Here is a 20,529-nt window from a genome sequence, read left to right on the forward strand (position 1 = left end):
TCATTTGTGGAACATAAAAACAACATATTTTTAAGCTTATTACTTACTACATACTACTAATATGTATATATATACTACCATTCGAGAGTATGGTCACCTTTCGATCTTAATGCATATGCATAAATGCCTGAAATGAGTTTTTTAGACAAAAATACAATTGTGCAAACATTATTTTTTCATTACAAAACTTAATGGTTTACTTGGAGTATATACTGTATACAAGCTGTTTAAAAGCTTTTATTTTGTTGATTTTTTGACACAACATAATTCCCACAGTTACATTTGTGTAATTCAGTAGTTTATTCTAAAAATTATAAAAAAATGAATAGGTAGTGAGTTAGTGTCGCTAACCTTTTGAATAGTAGTGTATATTTTTATCTCAAATCCCTGGTGTTATGATAGGCCAATTTAGTTTTTGTGGGCTTTACTATATGCACCAAAAATGGCAACGCATACGTAAACACATGTCCATATTTCATAGGTTCACCTACTAGTGATAGAAAAGACTCCCACTGGGGTGAGGGGCAATCCGCCTGCCGTAAACTGGCAGAACAAGCCCTAAATTTGGTCGGGAATGAAAGAGGGGCAGCAGTGTTTTGGTCATTGTTCCGCTTATAACACCAGCCTGCTGTGGCATTGCACTATGACATGCTTGTGATCTGTGTGTGGTGACGCATGTGGAGTACCGTGTTTGTGGAGTGACGCACATTGTTACATTGCTGTTCACTTTTTGGGATAGTTTTAGTGGCCACAAAAAGTCATAAATAATCAATGATCGATTAGTCAGGTCAGGCTGTGGCATGCAAGTGATGTCGCTTTAGGAGTGAAAAATGTGGATGAAAACAGAAAATTGAGGCCACAATGAGGAACAATTTAAATTTGTTATGATCATTGGTTTAGCATTAACAATTTAATTGAAATGAGTTGACACACAAAATGAAATGATGTTTTATATGAGATGTAACTGCAATGGCATCATCACAAGACCACTTTTTGTTGTTAATGTAAATGTTCATTTTTACAGAAAATTTGTTTAGCGAGCTATAGCCCTTTTTCTAGATATTTGGGTTTTCTGATAAAAAGGAAAAAATATTGCAATTTATATTGCAATGTTTATAAGTTGTGTAAGCGCAATGTCTAGCATGTATTTATAGGTTTGTTCATTTTAATAGCTTCATTTTAGCACGTTTTTCTGAGACGATATAACTTACTTTTCTAAAAGGATTTTGAACCATTAACCCTTTCTCTCTCCTGGCAGTCTGAAGGTGTAAATGTTGGGGTTAATTATGGCCTATTTTGCATTGTTGCAAAGCATCTACAGAAAATACATTCTAACAGTATAAAAAAGAAGATGTAATATAAAAAAGTACATACAGCTTACTGATTTTTCTTCGTAATCAGATGGTTTTGTTGAAAACAACATCAACCCAATATTTTAGCAAATTCACAGGAAAATTGTTGTGGCTGCCATGATGTGAACTTTCGTTTAATAGCACAGCATCATAATGTCATAATTCATAACTACGAATTCTTATTTAACACATCCAAAAACTTATCTGAGGTGAAACTGAATGGGGTTCTCCAGTTGTAATGGTGAATCGGGCCACCTTACAATGACTAAGGTCATTGATTTGCATTTACAGAACTTACCACAAAAGGTGATGTGTGTTTGTCTGTGGCCATGTTTGGTGTTTGTGGGCCATTTGTTGGGTCATTCAAGTTAAAGTGCTTGAGGGCATCTTAATGATATGAATGGGCTCTCTGTGCCAACTAGGGTTGGCAATTGAAAATCAATTCCAATTCTGGTATCAGAATCGAAAGGTTAAGAATCGGATCGGAATCAGATACTTGAAATTAAAATTTGTGTTCCTCATATCACTTACTGTGTGCATATTTTCAGAAATGTGCATGTGTTAACTTGTGATCTGCTGAATAAAAGCCCTTATGAAAATTAACCATATTTTTACTATAGTAACCGTAGTTTAAATATTGTATTTGCAGTAAAACACAGGAACAACAAATTTACCATAGTTTCATTATAGTACATAATAATACACAAAAGGTGTTCATAAATATATATTTTTTGCAAGCCAGTCTTCAACTGGGAATCCATAAGAATCAAAATCGATAAGCAGAATCAAGATCGATAAAATTCAAACGATACCCAACCCTAGTGCCAACACAGTGTTACTGTACGAATGACGTCTGTGTTAGGCAGTGCCATCCGACTAGTGATGGAATGACCCTCACTGGGGCGAGGGACAATCCCGCTGTCGTAGGCTGGCAGAACAAGCCCTAAATTAGGTTGGGAATGAAGGTTTTGTCATTGTTCCGCTTACAGCGCCAGCCTGCTGTGGCATTGCACTATGCCATGCTTGTGATCTGCGTGCGGTGACGCATGTGAAGTTTGGTGTCTGTGGAGTGAAGCGCGTGATGTTCCATTGGAGGCTGCTTTTTGCTTTTTAGGAAAGATCACTCTTAAAAATAAAGGTGCTTAAAAGGTTCTTCAAAGTGATGCCATAGAAGAACCATTTTTGGTTCCACAAAGAACCATTCAGACAAAGGTTCTTTAAAGAACCATCTCTTTCTTACTTTTTTTTATAATCTGAAGAACCTTTTTTCGCCACAAAGAACCTTTTGTGAAACAGAAAGGTTCTTCAGATGTTAAAGGTTCTTCTATGGCAACGAAAAACCTTTTGAAGCACCTTTTTTTAAGAGTGTTGTTTTGGATCAGATCTCATCGATTCCATCAAGATAGTTGTATATATAACACCTGGATGACCCAAAGTGCATTTGGTTAAACTTTAAAAAAATTGCCTTGGTCTTGGTTAGCTACCAGTTTCTGTTTTAGGTTAGTTAGAGGATGTTTCAACTAGAGATTTAAGCGGAGTGCTAGTAATGGAATGGAGAAACAACAGTGGTCTTTAAGCGATAGTTAACCCAAGTTAAAAATGATGTCATCATTTATTCCCCTCACGTTAGTGATGCGCATGTCAGGGTTTTTTCCAACCCGCGGGTTCCGCTTTCATGAAATTATTTGGCCTGCCCCACCCCGCACCACTGTATCTATTTTTACAACCCGCTCCGCCCCACACCCGCGACCATTAAATAGACATACTAGGCATTGTAATGTAAATGAAAACAGGCTTTATTTCAGCCTAAAAGTGCTTGGAAACAGCCATTAGATTACATCACCCTGTAAACTGGCAACAGCATACGCTTATGAACCATAGAAACTTGCACTTCACGTAGCCGATATGCTGTTGTCTCCTGCTGCAACTATTTCTGAGAACCGATCCCAAACATTAGATTTAGCAGCTTGACCTTCTTTTCTTTTAATGATGTAAATTCCCGACCTTAATTTCTCCCGCACCTCGTCTTCCATCTTCACTTTTATTTCTCCGTTTGTTTTGTTGTTGTGGCTGGCGGCGGGAGCTGCTTGGTGCTTTCATGACGTGTTCGCTTTGGGGACATCACTCAAGTTACGTTGCTACGTAGGCCTACGTATTGTAACCTTATCAAAGAACCTAATAAAATATGAAAATATATATTCCCAAATATTTAATATGGGCTATAGGGAATTGCACGCAACGTACACATTTTTTATTTAGTTTTTAATGACCCACCCCGCAAATAAAGTGACAATTTCTTTACCCGCCCCAACCCGAGCTACCCGTGGAATATGAGACGACCCACGCATCACAACCTCACGTCATTCAAAATCTATATATGAAGCATTTTTCTGTGGAAGATATTTTGAGAAATCTTTGAGAAAGGTTTTGTGTTTGAACAGTGAACGTCAATAGGAGCCAGTTTTGTTTAGTTACCAGCGGTTAAAAAATATTTTGTGTTCTGCAGAAGAAAGTCATACAGGTTTGGGGTGAGTACATGACGAAAGACTTCATTTTCGGATGAACTACCCCTTTAAGACACATTCTTAAAATGAAACTTTTTTTAATACAATACACTGTTTAAAAGTTTGTTGTTGTAAAAATGGAAAGAGCATTGTGCATGTTTATCTGTTGGGCACTCAAGCAGTCAGGTTTGAACCATGCTTTTATTCACATATTGAATTATAGATAGAGCCATGCAATTCATCAGCTCAAAATTATTACTTTCTCATTCAATTGATGTGGATTTTAATTTTTTAGGGTGTGGTTGTTTCTTTGGGTAACAAGGGATGGGGCAGGGTTAAACCAGGAAGAACTCTGGGACCTTTGGTACCCTTCTGGACCTGCCCTTCACTTTAAACAATGAGACAGCAGCATTCCTATCGCTCTAGATGGCCTCAGAGCGGGGAGCACTGAAAGTGCCTGTATTGTGCCCCCACTAGCATTGTTAGGCCAGACAAAGCCCTTTATCAAAGGCATCGCCTGTGTGCACCGGGGTCAAACCAGTTCAAACTACAACCGCACTGCCCACCACATCCAAAAGAGCTTAGATAGGGTAATCGCAGGTGAAGGGAACATTGCATTATCCTCATGCAGTTGGGAAATGATGAGGCCGAGTGACTTGATCTGAACAGCAGTCTTTATTATGTATGTCTTGCAGTCGTTTTAACGTTTGGTTTTTTTTGTATATATAAAAAAAATCAAGTCCTGCAGGTTTAATTTTCTCCATATAAACATGATGTAATGCATGTTGTTTTACATTCTAAATCCATTAATACTGTCATCGTCTCTCTCTTTCTACAGATTGAAGACTGTCCCATCAGACTCCTGCAGCGATGCCAGATATCGTGATATCGGCCTGAGCACACAACCCCACACGACACTGCGCTACAAACAAAAAGGATCCCGAGTTTTGTTTTAATTGACTTTTATTTCTTAATGTGCTGTCTTAGAGCGACTCCACACGCTCCGTCTCATACGAATTCAGTGCTTCATTGTGATTTGTATCACAACGTTTCATTGGCTGCATTTAAAAAGGGAGGTCACTTTATAAAGGCCCAGTAATCCAAGAGTCTGATTTGGGCTGGTGCATGCTGTTTACAAGCATCACGAGGATGTACCAATTGTATTTATTTCCCGTAAGGATTTCAGGTGCAATTACAGATCTTAGTGTTAATGTTTACGGTTTGCTTATGAGAGAGAAAGAATATATTGGTATGGGACAGAGCGGATATAACCGTATGGCAGTAGTGTCTTTTTATGAATGTCTCCGTTAGGTCCTCACTTTATATTTCACGCACAATTTTGGGCTGTAGAAACCTCCTCTTTTGTTGGATGTGTCAGGATGGTCATGATGTTGCATGGCTTGCCCTTTGCTGACTGTTGACCCCAGGGCTGTTTTGCACTGCCGCCTTGGCATGTGGCACAGCCCAAACATAGGCCTCTCATCTGTCTTACTAATTTTCGACCAGCATCTGCTTCTCTTCGCTAAGTGTGCTAAAGAGAGAGATTGAGGAAGGGGTAGAGGGGCACCTAAAAAGAGGTAGGGTCTATTCTGGGACTACCCCCATATGAAATCTACTACAGTCGCAGGATGAAAGATTTGGTGATTACACAATCCAAATAAATATACTATACTTTTCTAGTTGCTTCTTGGTACCCGTAATCGGAGCCCTTCTGCCGATTCCGTATGAACAAACAGCACAATTTGCAGGTACAAAAAGCCCAGTTCTGTCTGTATAAATAATTTTGCATGCTGTTGGCAAGATGAACGGGTCTACTTGTCCAATTAACAGATTAATTAAATCAGACTTTAAGCTTTTAAGATTTATAGTTTTAAAAATGTCACAACATTTCATTTATATTTTATTTATAATCAATTCTTTTATATTTTGGTATAACCAATCAGTCATTTTTATTTGTTCTTTCTCTCCTCTCAGTATTGCATACTTTGATTATTTGGTACAGATACGGTACAGTTCATGGATCAACCTCAATAAACCACATCTCTCTGTGCGTTTTCTGCGTTGCAAAGGTATGCTAAAGAATAGGGAGATACAGAGAGAACATGCACACTGATTTTCAGCTTTAGATTGAATAAACTGGCTTTTTATACCAATACCCCTTTACTACAAGTTGTTTTAAACAGCAGAATCAAATGTGAATCTTGGGACAGAAAAAATGCAAAAACTATATGGGACAATCTTTATTGTTATTCTGCCAATGGAATGACCGTCAACTTTGCTATTTTACGTCTTACACAGACCGGCTATTACAGTCCGGCAGTGAAAACAAGTTGTTACCCACAATCCAAAACTTGAGACCCCGATGGCCTCAGTGTAAGAATTATATTTTTAAATAAAAAAGGGTACAGAATTGTCTTTTGGGCAATGTTAGCGATTATTGTAATTGTTTGTAACTGTGAGACCTTTATGAGTTACACAGAAACAAATTTATGTCAAACAAGAGCTTTAAATCAGCCAAATTCTTATAAACTCAACTTGTATGTGAAATCAGCATTTTTCTAATGTGTTTGATCAAGTTGACATTGGTTTTGTTTTTTGCCATGATTTTCATTGAATTGCCATCTTTGAGATAAAATTTCTATTAGGAACTTGATTTAAGTGATTACATGGTACAGATGTGAAGTGGTGCAGCATTAATGTGTTTTCTCCTTATTTTTTGTTTATAGTTTTAACAGCTTGGCTAATCTTCTTTGGAATATTTTTCAAAAGACCACTGCATCGTTTCAAAAGCAAAGAGATGGAAAGTTTGGGCATCCCATTGCTTGTAGTCTTGTAATTTGTCAAATGTCTGACTAATGTTTTGGGACACTCGCGTTTCGTGTGCCATTGTTTTTCAAGTCCAAGCTTGACAGTTGGCAGTTCAGGTTGGAGGTGAAGCCTCCAGAAATCTGAGAAGATTTTAAAAAAGGAAAAAACTTCTTTTATGGCTGTGTCCATGTGTACATACTGATGCTTTATTTAATTTTATTTCCTGCATTTGATTGACATTTCCTTTTTCCTCTGGTGGGAAAGAGAGAGTGCCAGCAGGGAAATCATTCAAGCATTGCTTATTGTTTGTAATCTTTTTGTTTTTGCTTTCAATAGAGCTATTGCAATTAAAGTTCCTGCAAAAATATGCTCCTGTTCCAGTTTATTTTTTTACTAATTACACATGGATTACGTGGATTATGACATCACACTCGGCATTAAAATGAGTCATGCAGATCAGATCGTTACTCAGAACGCTCCATGTTTACATTTACATCAAATGGCTTCTGTTACCAGATAACTGATGAAATCTCTTCCCTGTGCAATATTAACATGAAATCTTGAACAAATGATAGACCAGGAACACATTCCGATCACAAACACGTTTACACTTGTCTTCAATGTGTGTGTGGACAAGATCCAGATGCATGTTGCATTTAATTGTATATGTGAATGTGAACATGGCCTTTGCTTCCAATGATGTTGAACGTTTGCTTCAAAAAAACGATCCAGGGGACTAACATCCAGTGACCCTTAATTTTCACTACCGCTTTAGTGTCAATATGACATGGACATATTGGTCAGGAACACGAGTAAAGACAGAAACTCTGAGTGAAGTTTGCCACTTGGTTTGATTCAATATTTCAAGATGCACTAAACACAAAAATAACAAACAAATAATGGATGGACATGGCTTGGGATTTGCCAAGTTTGTGTTCCCCTGCTCAGCTTTGCGTGGCATGATTACTCTTATCTGAATCCAGACATTTGATATAAAATTTATATCGCAAGAGTAAAAACACTGCAGGCCAAAATCAGACTATTGGAAAAAAATGTTTGTTCAGGAAAAGTTGCACTTTTCGTATTTTCTGTTTAACGCCATGGACTTTTGGTCTGATAAAAAATATCCTCCCATTCATGCGTCATAAGATGCTCACAGCCAGTCTTCAACACGCACACATGTGAGTGAATGTATTCATCATTGCATTCCTGTAAGCAGTGTCAGTAAGAAGCTTGAGGAAATTAGAGAGGATAACTGACAGTTGCAGTTGAACTTTTCAGTGGGGGTCGATTGCTTTCCCAGAAGCTTAGAGCTTATTTGCTCACGAGCACGTAGCAAAACACTTAAACTAGGAAACCATTATCACCTTAAAGCTCTTCTTCTCCAGCAGAAATTCACTGACATGCATAGTAATGTTTGAAGAACGAAGCTTTCCTCATACACCACACCAGCTGCTGTTGCTCTTTTAAAATAAAGGGCTTAACTGAATTCTTTGTGTTTGAAATTAAGTTTTTGGAACTTCTAGCTAATAGTAGCGTGATCCCCTGTCAGCACGGCACTTGACACCTTGAACCTTATCATAACTGCAGCAGGTGAATATTTAATGTAAAACATCAGGGCTTAATATCAGGTCGTAAAATAGGGCTGTCACAATATCTTGCCAAAAAAATTCCTTCTTTTTTTTCTTTTTTGTGTTTTCTTTTTGTGTGTGTTTATTTCTTTCTTTTTTGAGAATGAATCACATTAAAATATGAATAGGGAAGCAGAAAGACAGTTTGTACACTGAAAAAGGAATTTTGCTATTTGTCCAATTTACTTAACTTAAACAAGTTAATTCAACCATTTTTAAAAAATTGACTAAACATGAAAAATCATGTTGTGACACAAGTAACTTAATCTATTCAAGGAATAATTTGTGTTGGGTATAATCAAAAAATGTTTTCTTAACTAAAAATATTTGTATTGAGAATTTAAGTAAAAATATGAAACTTAAAAAACATGTTTGTTTTTAACAAACAAATTGGGCAACTTGAACATAAATAAATTATGCTAAGTGAACATAACTTTAATATGTGTAATCAGTTTTTTTATGTTAATCCAAGAGTTTTGTGTGCCACAATGAAGACAAAATATTTGGTCCAAAACCGCCAAATTGATGTGACGAACTTCACGATACTACAAAAGAACCACTTTTGATTGAACGTTGAAAAAACGAAAGGTTCTGCTTGACAAAAGGTTCTTTGTAGTGGAAAATGGATTTAAAAGATTTGATTATAAAAAGAAAGAAATGGTTGTATAAGAACCTTTGAGTATTGGGGAACCAGTCCCATGGCATCGCTGTGAAGAACCTTTGTACAGTATAGCACCCTTTTAAAACGGCAAATGCTTATTTCTTTATGCTTTATCATTATTTGTAGCATTTACACAATATCATATTAACTATGGTTATTAACATCTTGATTATTGTGTCAATACCAATATCATTTTATTGTGACACACACAGTGTATATGAATAGTTAAAAGCACGGGTATTCAAAAAAAAAAGATTGATTCTGAATGATGGAGCCGTTTCAGAATAGTAAGTCATTAGTGCAATGTCCTAAAGCGTTTGCCCTTGGTGAAATAACTTGGCTGCACCGCTGCAGAATGCAGAAGGGGAACCCATAGCATCGTGATGTTTCTGCGTCAGTAGCAGCTGAGGTTTCTTTCTACAAGCTTGGTTCATCTGAGGTGAGTGCATGTGTTTGAATGTGAGTCGGTGGTCTGGGGTTATTCTGTGTGTGGATCATGAACTCCTCAGCAATAGAGACCACAGAGCAATTAGGCATCCAACACTCAAGGGATGTAGTATTTCTGCTAGCTGCTCGTGTTTCAAAACAGACATAAGCAGGGCTTCCTTTTGAACGCTCATTAAGGAAAAGGTTATTCTCTAAACCATGCAGGACATCTGATATGACCCTCAAGGGCAAATTACCTGGAAATACAGCTGAATTTATATACAGCTGACTCAATGACGTATCATTCTCTGAATCATTCCATAGACCCATGCAAAAATAAGTATACTTCATTTCTTTATATACTATACCACAAGTATATTTTAGTATGTTTTTATATGTAGTAGTAGTACTACAATTATTGTAAGTGGACTATTTAAATAATTCTTGGGACTAAATTGGCCTACTTTTTAGTTTAGAAAAGTGTACTTTTAAGTAGGGATGCACCGATACCATTTTTTAAAGACTGAGTACGAGTACCAATATTTTTTCTGGTACTCGTCGATACCGATGCCTGTACCGATGCCTGTACCTTTTCACAACACAGTGAGACTAATAAAAATAGAATAATTACAAACACCTTACACACGTTATGAAAAAAAAAACAATTTTATGTGGTTTTCACAAACTTTCAAAGCAAATTTCACAACAAATTTCTGTCAGTTATCTCACACGAGGTATCGCTCTTTGGTATCGGTGTATTTCTACAAGTATGAGTACATGAGCTTAGTATCGGGCTCGATACTGGTACTGGTATCAGTGCTTCCCTACTTTTAAGTATACTACCAACTATTAAAGACTTTCTGGGAAGTACATAAAAAGCAGACTTAAAATATACTTCCTTGTTTTGTTGCTAAATGTAACTTTTGACTTGTTTTACATTTACATTTATTAATTTAGCTGATGCGTCTATACCAAGCAACTTACAAATGAGAGAAATTGTAACATTTTATATAAGAGGCCAACAGTAAGCGTAGTCTACCCAACTTATTTTGTTTGGCTATGTCCACATCTGTGGGTTGAGATTGGTTTGGACACCTTAGATGTCGCCCCAAATTTACTAACTACAGTATCACTTGCCATCTCCCATGTTAAAAACCTGTATCAAAACCAATCATATGATATTTATTTTTAGGTACAGTATCTCACAGACGTGAGTACGCCCATCACATTTTTGTAAATATTTTATTATATCTTTTCATGTGACAACACTGAAGAAATGAAACTTTGCTACAATGTAAAGTAGTGAGTGTACAGCTTGTATAACAGTGTAAATGAGAGAAGCAGTCGTGGCCTAATGGTTAGAGACTCGGACTTGTAACCCAAATGTTGCCGGTTCGAGCCTCAGTACCAACAGGGATTGTAGGTGGGGGGAGTGAATGATCACCACTCTCCTCCACCTTCAATACCACGGCTGAGGTGAGACCCTTGAGCAAGGCACCGATCCCCCCAACTGTTCCCCGGGCACCAGGGAGTGTGTTCACGGTGTGTGTGTTACTCACTGCTGTGTGTGTGTGCACTTGGATGGGTTAAATACAGAGCACAAATTCAGAGTATGGAACATCATACTTGGCCTCACATTACTTAAATTTGCTGTCCCCTCAAAATAACTCAACACACAGCCATTGATGTCTAAACCGCTGGCAACAAAAGTGAGTACACCCCTAAGTGAAAATATCCAAACTGGGCCCAATTAGCCATTTCCCCTTCCCGGTGTCATGTGATTCTTTAGTGTTACAAGGTCTCAGGTGTGAATGGGGAGCAGGTGTGTTAAATTTGGTGTTATCGCTCTCACTCTTTCATACTGGTCACTGGAAGTTCAACGTGGCACCTCATGGCAAAGAACTCTCTGAGGATCTGAAAAAAAGAATTGTTGCTCTACATAAAGATGGCCTAGGCTATAAACTGAGAAACTGAGCTGCAACACAGTAGGCCAAGACCATACAGCGGTTTAACAGGACAGGTTCCACTCAGAACAGGCCTCGCCATGGTCGACCAAAGAAGTTGAGTGCACGTGCTCAGCATCATATCCAGAGGTTGTCTTTGAAATTGACGCTGCCAGTGCTGCAGAGTGTTGCTGCAGAGGTTGAAGGGGTGAGGGGTCAGCCTGCCAGTGCTCAGACCATAAGCCGCACACTGCATCAAATTGGTCTGCATGGCTGTCATCCCAGAAGGAAACCTCTTCTAAAGATGATGCACAAGAAAGACAAAGCAGACTAAGACAAGCAGCTGAAGACAAGCAGACTAAGGACATGGATGACTGGAACCATGACCTGTGGTCTGATGAGACCAAGATAAACTTATTTGGTTCAGATGGTGTCAAGCGTGTGTGGCGGCAACCAGGTGAGGAGTACAAAGACAAGTGTGTCTTGCCTACAGTCAAGCATGGTGGTGGGAGTGTCATGGTCTGGGGCTGCATGAGTGCTGCCGGCACTGGGGAGCTACAGTTCATTGAGGGAACCATGAATGCCAACATGTACTGTGACATACTGAAGCAGAGCATGATCCCCTCCCTTCGGAGACTGGGCCGCAGGGCAGTATTCCAACATGATAACGACCCCAAAAGAAGCCGAGGGTAAAGGTGATGGACTGGCCAAGCATATCTCCAGACCTAAACCCTATTGAGCATCTGTGGGAGGCATCCTCAAAAGGAAGGTGGAGGAGCGCAAGGTCTCTAACATCCACCAGCTCCGTGATGTCATCATGGAGAAGTGGAAGAGGACTCCAGTGGCAACCTGTGAACCTCTGGTGAACTCCATGCCCAAGAGGGTTAAGGCAGTGCTGAAAAATAATGGTGGCCACACAAAATATTGACACTTTGGGCCCAATTTGGACATTTTCACTTAGGGGTGTACTCACTTTTGTTGCCAGCGGTTTAGACATTAATGGCTGTGTATTGAGTTATTTTGAGGGCACAGCAAATTTACACTGTTATACAAGCTGTACCTTCACTACTTTACATTGTAGCAAAGTGTCATTTCTTCAGTGTTGTCATATGATATGAAAGATATAATAAAATATTTACAAAAATGTGAGGGGTGTACTCACTTCTGTGAGATACTGTACATCTTGGTGGTTTGTAATGTTTTTCTGACGGACAATAACAAATACAGCTAAAATCTAAACTGGTAGCAATTAAATGTGTATCCAAAATATATGAACTGTTCATAAATATTTGAAGCCACTCATCTGGACAGAGCCCTGGACACAATGAAGTTTCGCCAGTAAGAACCAGTGTTGACCCGTTTTGCCTCTTTCTAGGAATTACACATCTTAATTTGATTTCGCTAAGAGTTTGGCTTAGCCATTGTCCCCCGGTCATGTTGTCTAAAACAAAGCCCTTTATGCAGTGGCAATTGGGTTACCATCATCTCAATGATCTTATTGAGAGCTCATCTCTTGCCAAATATCAACATTTAGATTGTTGGATCTCAAATTTTCTTAAGCTTAAGGCTTACCAATAAACCAGTCTGGACTGGATAACAAGTTGCTAGAATTTGAGGGGGTAGCATGCAGAGAGAGATGAACTGAAAATGGAGATAGACAAAAATATTTATTTTCTCAGTTTTACATCCACTTAACCTTTGACTCCATCTTTTATAAATGATGTCATGTGATTGTTAAAACGTTTTAGTGACTGAACACAAACTCTAAACAAATCAAATGAAGAGCAACTAGACATCTTTAAAGACGTGTGGAATGATCATGAACAGTTGATCTATTTTAGTTGATATATATTTGGCGGTTATGAAACGGGGTGATAAATAAGAAGCTAGTTTTGCCCTACGGTTACATTTCTCACTAGTCTCTCATAACATTAAATACTCAAGTCAAGGTTACAAAGTTGAAATACAGTATATAGAAATTCTCCCCAGTGTTACAACTGCTTGGTGCAACACTGCAGTTCCTGTGACTCAATACTCCCCTTAGTGGTCAACATCATAAACTTCATGCATCATGCAAAAAACGTATAAACTACTACGAAAAACAACCAAAATTCCAAAACCATAGCACAACCTTTGCACAGACAAAGTTTGATTCTTTTATTTCAGTCAAGTTTATAACAACTTCTGGTTTTTAAACATAAAAATGGAAACATGGTTACATTCTTACACCTCATGATGTCTTTGAAAACATATTCACTCTTTTAGATTAGATGAAGCATTGTCTGTCAGCTAATTTAATAAACGCCACATTGTGGTGTAATATAACACAGATAAGAACCGATGCAAGCTTTACAAACTCATAAGACTAGAGTTTAAACTGGTTTTCACAGAAATCTCCTCCCTGGTTAAATGATGTCAGACTTGAGAGATCTATTAAAACAATTACTTAGATTTCTTTGACCTCTTTTTTTCATGATCTTATGAAAACAGATATGCTGCTAAGAATTTGCAAATCGGCAAGGCAACTACTGAATCGCGAAAACATAAAACCTCCCACAGCCAAATCAAGTTTCTGGATATATTCTTTCTTTTTAATATATATATATACAGTATATATATATATAAAATACTGTTTCATTTAAAGAAAGTTCTTTGTACAAATGTCAGTGAATGTAAGCTAATAGTGAATAAAAGAGTGAGTGAGTGAGTGAGTGAGTGAGTGAGTGAGTGAGTGAGTGAGTGAGTGAGTGAGTGAGTGAGTGAGTGCGTGGAAATATTGACAAAGAACCCAAAAAATCATTATAATGTGTACCGTTTTAGTTTTCTACTAAAAAGATGTTTTACACAATATACACATTTCATTACATACAAAAGTGATAACTGAAACATTATTAAAATGTCCTGATACAGCAGTGTTAGTACCACCAACAACATAAGGAATAAAGGATAATGGGGGAAATATAGCCTTAAAAAAGCAGTCCTGCTAATGTAACGCTTCAGTGCATTTCCTCTCTTTGATATTCAAAGTGCCGATTTGGTAACATGGAGACAGTTCCACTCATAAGAAGAAAAGAAAAGAGCGAGAGAACGTTTCACCCAAAAAAACTTACCATGTATGTAATATCAAAATTCTTGTGAGAAAACGTTGCAGGAAAAGAGTTTCTATAAAATTTCATAGGAAAGGTGAGAAAAAATCTACAAATGCACTTTGTGTCACAAACTGCCATGGCACCTTGCTGGATCTGCATGTTTCTCTTGAGGTACTTCTTTGAAAATTAATAAAAAGATTAATAAATGTATTTTTACAGTTTCTTTTGCTGTGTTGCACAGTAGCACCATAGAGTTGAACGTGAAGATACTGCACCAATGGAATCCCACTGATAATCTGGATAATGACGGCTGCAGTCGCTGTAGATGATGGCTGATCCTCAACAATAGACTGCACAAATGTCACTACGTTACGTCCTCTTCATACACACAATACAGCGGCTCACCCGGGAACGCAAGTTTCCGGCTTTGAATGTTTCTGACTGCGGCTTACTGTTTGGACAAAGAAAGAATGTGATTAGACTATTAACTTTACTGATATACCTTTTTACCCTAATGGGGTACTGGAAACAGTGTGAAACAGGTGTGTTTTTTTTCAGTTTCACGCCTAAGTGCCAATGAAACATATAAAAAGATGGATGCAAAGTAGTAAGACGTTTTAAGTCACTTTGGATAAAAGCATCTGATAAATACATGGGTGTTTCTGCAACTACGGGCACTTTGACTGTCCAAAATAAAAAAAATCAACCCCTGTGAATTTTAATTGTAATCACCAGAGTCTGAAATACATATTATAAGGTCAACAAAATTGCATGGAGTCATTAAGATTTTAATCTGGAACATGTTTATTTTTATATTTGTAATTGAATATACGGAAACCTTGAAAATGTGCTGCGGTAAAGACATGTTGCGGAAATGACATTTTTGCTAATATTGCAGCTAATTGGCAGCTAGTAAGGTCTACTACATTAGTTTTGACTCTATCTATCTAGCATCTTAATATACATGAATTAAGCAGTAATATACATGTATTTTTTAAATGTAGTTCAAAGTACAGAATTACTAAGCTGTAAGGTAAGGACACACAATAAATACTGACATAGAAAAGATTATATTTACCTTTCATTTTTGGGATCTTGTGAGTGAGGTAATGAGGTGGCCTAATCTGTCAGCAATGTGCTCATGTGGTAATTACTGTTTCCATAGAAACTAGACTTGTTTGATAAAAGCCTTTTTTCATTGTTGCGGTAAGGACTCAAAAGTGTGGGACAGGCACATTTACTTCATAAAATTACAAAAATGATCAGTAAAATATACAAAAACATTTACGATGATGTAAATTAATATGTATATTAAACAATTCCATTTGAAATAATGTCAAATTGTAATTCAATTATCTTATTTTACATATCTTAATATTGTGACCAGAGTTGAGGGACACGAACAAAAACGGTGTTTGGACCTATAAATGCTATATAATTTTATATTAGATCACAATTATCATTAATTATATTTTTTTTCAAGGGATGTGATGACACTGTGAATATATTTATAAAGCGTCATATGTCAGATTTTGACATAAATCTAAAATTTCACTGCTGGGACTTAAAAGTGCCATTTAAAAGTCTGTTTACAAATCATTGCTCCTTTACGTTCCCTAATCTATATAACATTATTAATGTCCAATTTGCAAAAAGACCGCATTAAGATATTTAACTGTAAGTCTACTATACAATCTGTTTCCTATCTGGTAAAACAGATTTACAGTACAGTATTTACAGTTTTGCAGTGTGACAATGCAGTCACTTTACATACTGTGCACAGCTCTTACCTGAACATTTCACTCTTCTCCACAGTGGCCAACCAGAAGCTGTAAGAGTTGCCGAAATAATTGCAGGTGCCCCGTCCGTGGCACTCGATGAACGGAGCCGAGCGGAACTCCTCCAGACAGGAGCCGGGGGAGGCAAGAGCCTGTCCTGAACCCTCAGCACCAGCACTGGTGTGCTATCACACAAAGAGAGAGAGAGAGATGTGAAATATGCTCCTTTTATTGCTTATTTATACTTTAACAGTGTAAAACTCATTTCTATTAAATGAGTTTTAAAATGATATTTATTAAAAAAATATTTTACATCACTGATGCACACTGACACTCAATCCAACATGGGAGATTAACTGCATATGTGCTTTGTAATGTAAAAGAGAAATTCTCTCATCATTTACACACCCTCAAACCTGTAGTTTCATTGTTCTGCTGGACACAAGAAAGACATTTGAAAGAATGTTTGTAACCAAACAGTTCTAGGGTACCATGAACCATAACATACCATCATGAAGGAGTAGCCAATCCAGAGCATTTCCCAGCGCTGTGGGCAGGATGGCACCTGAACAGTCTGGCTGTGTATAGCTATCACCATAGCCGGGGCTTCACACACAGAACACCTACACACACACAAAACATGCATCATGTTCGATTGATTATTATGGTTTTACTTTCCATATTTAATACCAACAGAATACTAACATACTACGTTACTCATGATATAACGTTGTTTCTTACCTACTAATGAAAGGCTTAATGTTCTCTCCGGTGATGGACGCCATGCTCATGGGCATGGGCTCTGGTGTGGTCAGCCAATAGGAGTAATCATTGCGGGAGGCAAAATTGCAAACATTGTTGACGTTGCAGAACATGAAAGGCATGGTGCTGAAACGACGTAAACAACTGCCAGCTGTGCCTGTTGTGAATAAAAAAAGACAATATTCATGATATGGGTGATCTGAGAAATATAAAGGATGCCCTTAAAAAAGTATTTTCATGTTTTGAAATGCAGCAATATCTTTGTATTACTACATTAAACATCAGGCTAAGATAAGCTAAGTAAGCTTATTAAAGCAAGGTCTTTGATACTTTGAATGAGTGTGGAAGCCCGTTTTGGGTCCACTACTATATGATCTCCGCATTTATGTGCAATTTTTGTGATACTCACCCAGGTCCTGTCCGTGAGCCCTCTCGTTGCCTTGCACGTAGAGTAAAGAGTAGCCGTCATAGATAACGCTTGTGCCTTGAGGGCAAAATGGCACTTCTGTGCTCTGGCTGTGGCGCGTGATCAGAAACCCGTGTGATAGGGATGCTGATACTGATATACCTGGAGGTCCCGGAATGCCATCTGCACCAGGCGGGCCGGGGTAACCACGCTGACCTGTAAATGATTACAACAATATGACTGGTAGGCTAATAAATTGGCCTGTTTGCAGATTTCATGTTCCTGCTGTTTCCCCAAAATAAATACGAGGCTGACAGTCTCTCAGTTTGCACTTAGCCATCACATGTTTATAGTTTTTCAACTTTACCTTGTTGTCCAGCTGGTCCTGTACCTCCCTTCATTCCTGGTGAACCAATAAATCCCGGAAGTCCCAAGGGACCAGGTTCTCCAGGGTTGCCAGATGAACCTTTAGGATGAAGTGACAGGAGACATGATGAGGAGGTTGTGGAAAACCAAAAGCTGTGGTCCTTCCAACGTTTTTAAATGTCCAAACATAAACTACTAACCTGGAAGGCCCTGCAATCCTGGGGTTCCAGGTACACCTCTGATACCAGGTTCACCAAGTGGTCCAGGAAGACCAGGCTCTCCCTTCAGAACAATAGGTTGTGGAATTTGAACTGAATCTCCAGGAGGTCCTGCAATTAAAGAAAATACAAATATTAAAGATGCAATTTTGGATTTGTATGGGAAAAGTTCATGTCCCCGTTTTTAACAGCATACCTGTAAATCCACGCTCGCCAGGCTCACCAGGCTCACCAGGTCGGCCTGCAGGGCCAAACTGTCCTTTGGGTCCTAAAACACACAAAAGTTTGGTGCATATTTAAGACTTTTACACATTTAACTCATAAACTGTAACTTTTAACTTTTGATGCACCATTTTTTAGGTTTGGAACAACAAGAATGAAAATAAAAAATGACATTTTAATTTTGTCTACACTATTCCTTTAAAGGTTAACGTAGGATAACTGACCTGGGAATCCAGGAACACCTGGAGAACCGATATCTCCTTTAGGCCCACTGGGTCCCGGAAGACCTGGATTACCCTGGATTATCAAAATCAAAACCAATGAATAAGTGACGCATAACCTATGGCTAACTAGTCATTATGACCGGATTACTGCATATTATCCCACTAATGACAGATTCGCTTAATAGGACTAGGTGTTATAATCCCACTATTTCAGCACAGTTGAATTGCCCAAATAGGACATTTCCCACGCCTTATGCATGACAGGGGGAGCAGTCAAGAATATGAATAGAGGAAAGGAGGTCTGAGGTTTCACTGGGTTCGTCGGGTAGGCATCCTCTGTGTTTAGGAGATAAATGATTATAGAAATACATAGCATATTTTATACTTACCTTTACTTGCTATTATCAGAGAGACATCTCATGACTTGTGTGTCCGATCCCACTTTCATCACATCAATTATCCTGGGTGAAAGATGCCTTTTGGTGAGGTGCTGCTGATTAGTGATGCGCAGGTCGGGGTTTCTTCCAACCCGTGGGTCCCGCATTTATGAAATTATTTGGCCTGCCCCACCCCGCACCACTGTATCTATTTTTACAACCCGCTCCGCCCCACACCCGTGACCATTAAATAGACATACTAGGCATTGTAATGTAAATGAAAACAGGCTTTATTTCAACCTAAAAGTGCTTGGAAACAGCCATTAGATTACATCACCCTGTAAACTGGCAACAGCATACGCTTATGAACCATAGAAACTTGCACTTCACGTAGCCGATATGCTGTTGTCTCCTGCTGCAACTATTTCTGAGAACCGATCCCAAACATTAGATTTAGCAGCTTGACCTTCTTTTCTTTTAATGATGTAAATTCCCGACCTTAATTTCTCCCGCACCTTGTCTTCCATCTTCACTTTTATTTCTCCGTTTGTTTTGTAGTTGTGAGCTGCTTGGCACTTTCATGACGTGTTCGGTTTGGGGACATCATGCAAGTTACGTTGCTACATAGGCTTACGTATTGTAACCTTATCAAAGAGCCTAATAAAATATGAAAATATATATTCTCAAATATTTAATATAGGCTACAGGGAATTGAACGCAACATACATGTTTTTTATTTTGTTTTTAATGACCTGCCCCAACCCGCCCTGCAAATAAAGTGACAATTTCTTTACCCGCCCCAACCCGCCGGTTACCCGCTGGTTATGAAACGACCTGCGCATCACTACTGCTGATAATGCCCTTTGTATGCTTCCCATCAATGCAACACATCGTCAGTTGTGCACCTCAGCCTCATTGGGTGTTTCAGCCCTTTATCACAAGACACACTCAGCCAAGGGAGGCCCACCGCAGGTTGATCAGACCTAGGTGTGTGTCGCATTATTACAAGGTCATCTTGTAGCCCATGCTGTGTCCATCCACCTCAACCACAGCTATTGGCTTCTTCTTTCCGCACCACTCCGCTGCCAAGTTGGCATACCGGACATTCTTTCTTTCAAAGGCTTCGTTAATGACCTCTTCCTAAGGTACAGTCAACTCAACTATGATGACTGTCCTACTGGAGCTGGACAACAGAACCACATCCGGCCTAAGGTTGGTCGCTGCGATTCCCAAGGGGAAAGTAAGTCTGTGGTTTAAATCAACTCGCATTTCCCAATCCCTGGCTATACTCAGCAGACCTGAATATGGGGGTAAGGGCTTGGAATTCATTTTCTGCCCCTCCCGAATAAAGGGTTGCCTTTTTAGTGAGTTAGCCTGGGCGTTGTGGGGGATGGCATTTGCTGCCACTCTCTTGGTCTCTACACTGCGTTCCAAATTATTATCCAAATGATATCTTTCTCTGGTTTTCCTAATTTGTCGATGCAAATGACAGTCAGTATAATTTTCAAGTAATCAACAGTTAGGGTACATTTGGAATTTTATTGAACAAACCTCCCACTGACAACAGTATTTATTTAAAAAATGAAAAACTCAAAATGCACTGTTCCAAATTATTATGCACAACAGAGTTTGAAAACATTTCATAGGTTGTAAAAAACTGAAAATGGTCATTTGTTGAATTTGCAGCATTAGGAGGTCATATTTACTGAAATCAAAAGCTATTTCAATCAAAAACATCCTAACAGGGCAAGTTACATGTTAA

General features: G+C 38.5%; 2 protein-coding genes across 2 annotated transcripts in view; one reads left to right on the top strand and one right to left on the bottom strand.

The window, feature by feature from the left end:
* LOC130551433 (insulin receptor substrate 2-B) overlaps positions 1 to 7,031 on the top strand; it is a 30,772-nt gene extending 23,741 nt beyond the window's left edge. The window contains exon 3 of the mRNA XM_057329052.1: positions 4,695 to 7,031. Coding sequence (XP_057185035.1) covers positions 4,695 to 4,699 — 5 coding nt within the window. The 3' untranslated portion in view covers positions 4,700 to 7,031. The remainder of the gene's footprint in view (positions 1 to 4,694) is intronic.
* A 6,426-nt stretch (positions 7,032 to 13,457) lies between these two features.
* col4a5 (collagen, type IV, alpha 5 (Alport syndrome)) overlaps positions 13,458 to 20,529 on the bottom strand; it is a 56,283-nt gene continuing 49,211 nt past the window's right edge. The window contains exons 41-49 of the mRNA XM_057333663.1: positions 18,391 to 18,463; positions 18,141 to 18,212; positions 17,927 to 18,055; positions 17,728 to 17,826; positions 17,364 to 17,576; positions 16,934 to 17,111; positions 16,701 to 16,815; positions 16,205 to 16,377; positions 13,458 to 14,865 (exon numbers count right to left, since the gene is read on the bottom strand). Coding sequence (XP_057189646.1) covers positions 14,784 to 14,865; positions 16,205 to 16,377; positions 16,701 to 16,815; positions 16,934 to 17,111; positions 17,364 to 17,576; positions 17,728 to 17,826; positions 17,927 to 18,055; positions 18,141 to 18,212; positions 18,391 to 18,463 — 1,134 coding nt within the window. The 3' untranslated portion in view covers positions 13,458 to 14,783. The remainder of the gene's footprint in view (positions 14,866 to 16,204; positions 16,378 to 16,700; positions 16,816 to 16,933; positions 17,112 to 17,363; positions 17,577 to 17,727; positions 17,827 to 17,926; positions 18,056 to 18,140; positions 18,213 to 18,390; positions 18,464 to 20,529) is intronic.

Source organism: Triplophysa rosa, linkage group LG1 (assembly GCF_024868665.1).
Source record: "Triplophysa rosa linkage group LG1, Trosa_1v2, whole genome shotgun sequence".
Lineage (NCBI taxonomy): Eukaryota > Metazoa > Chordata > Actinopteri > Cypriniformes > Nemacheilidae > Triplophysa > Triplophysa rosa.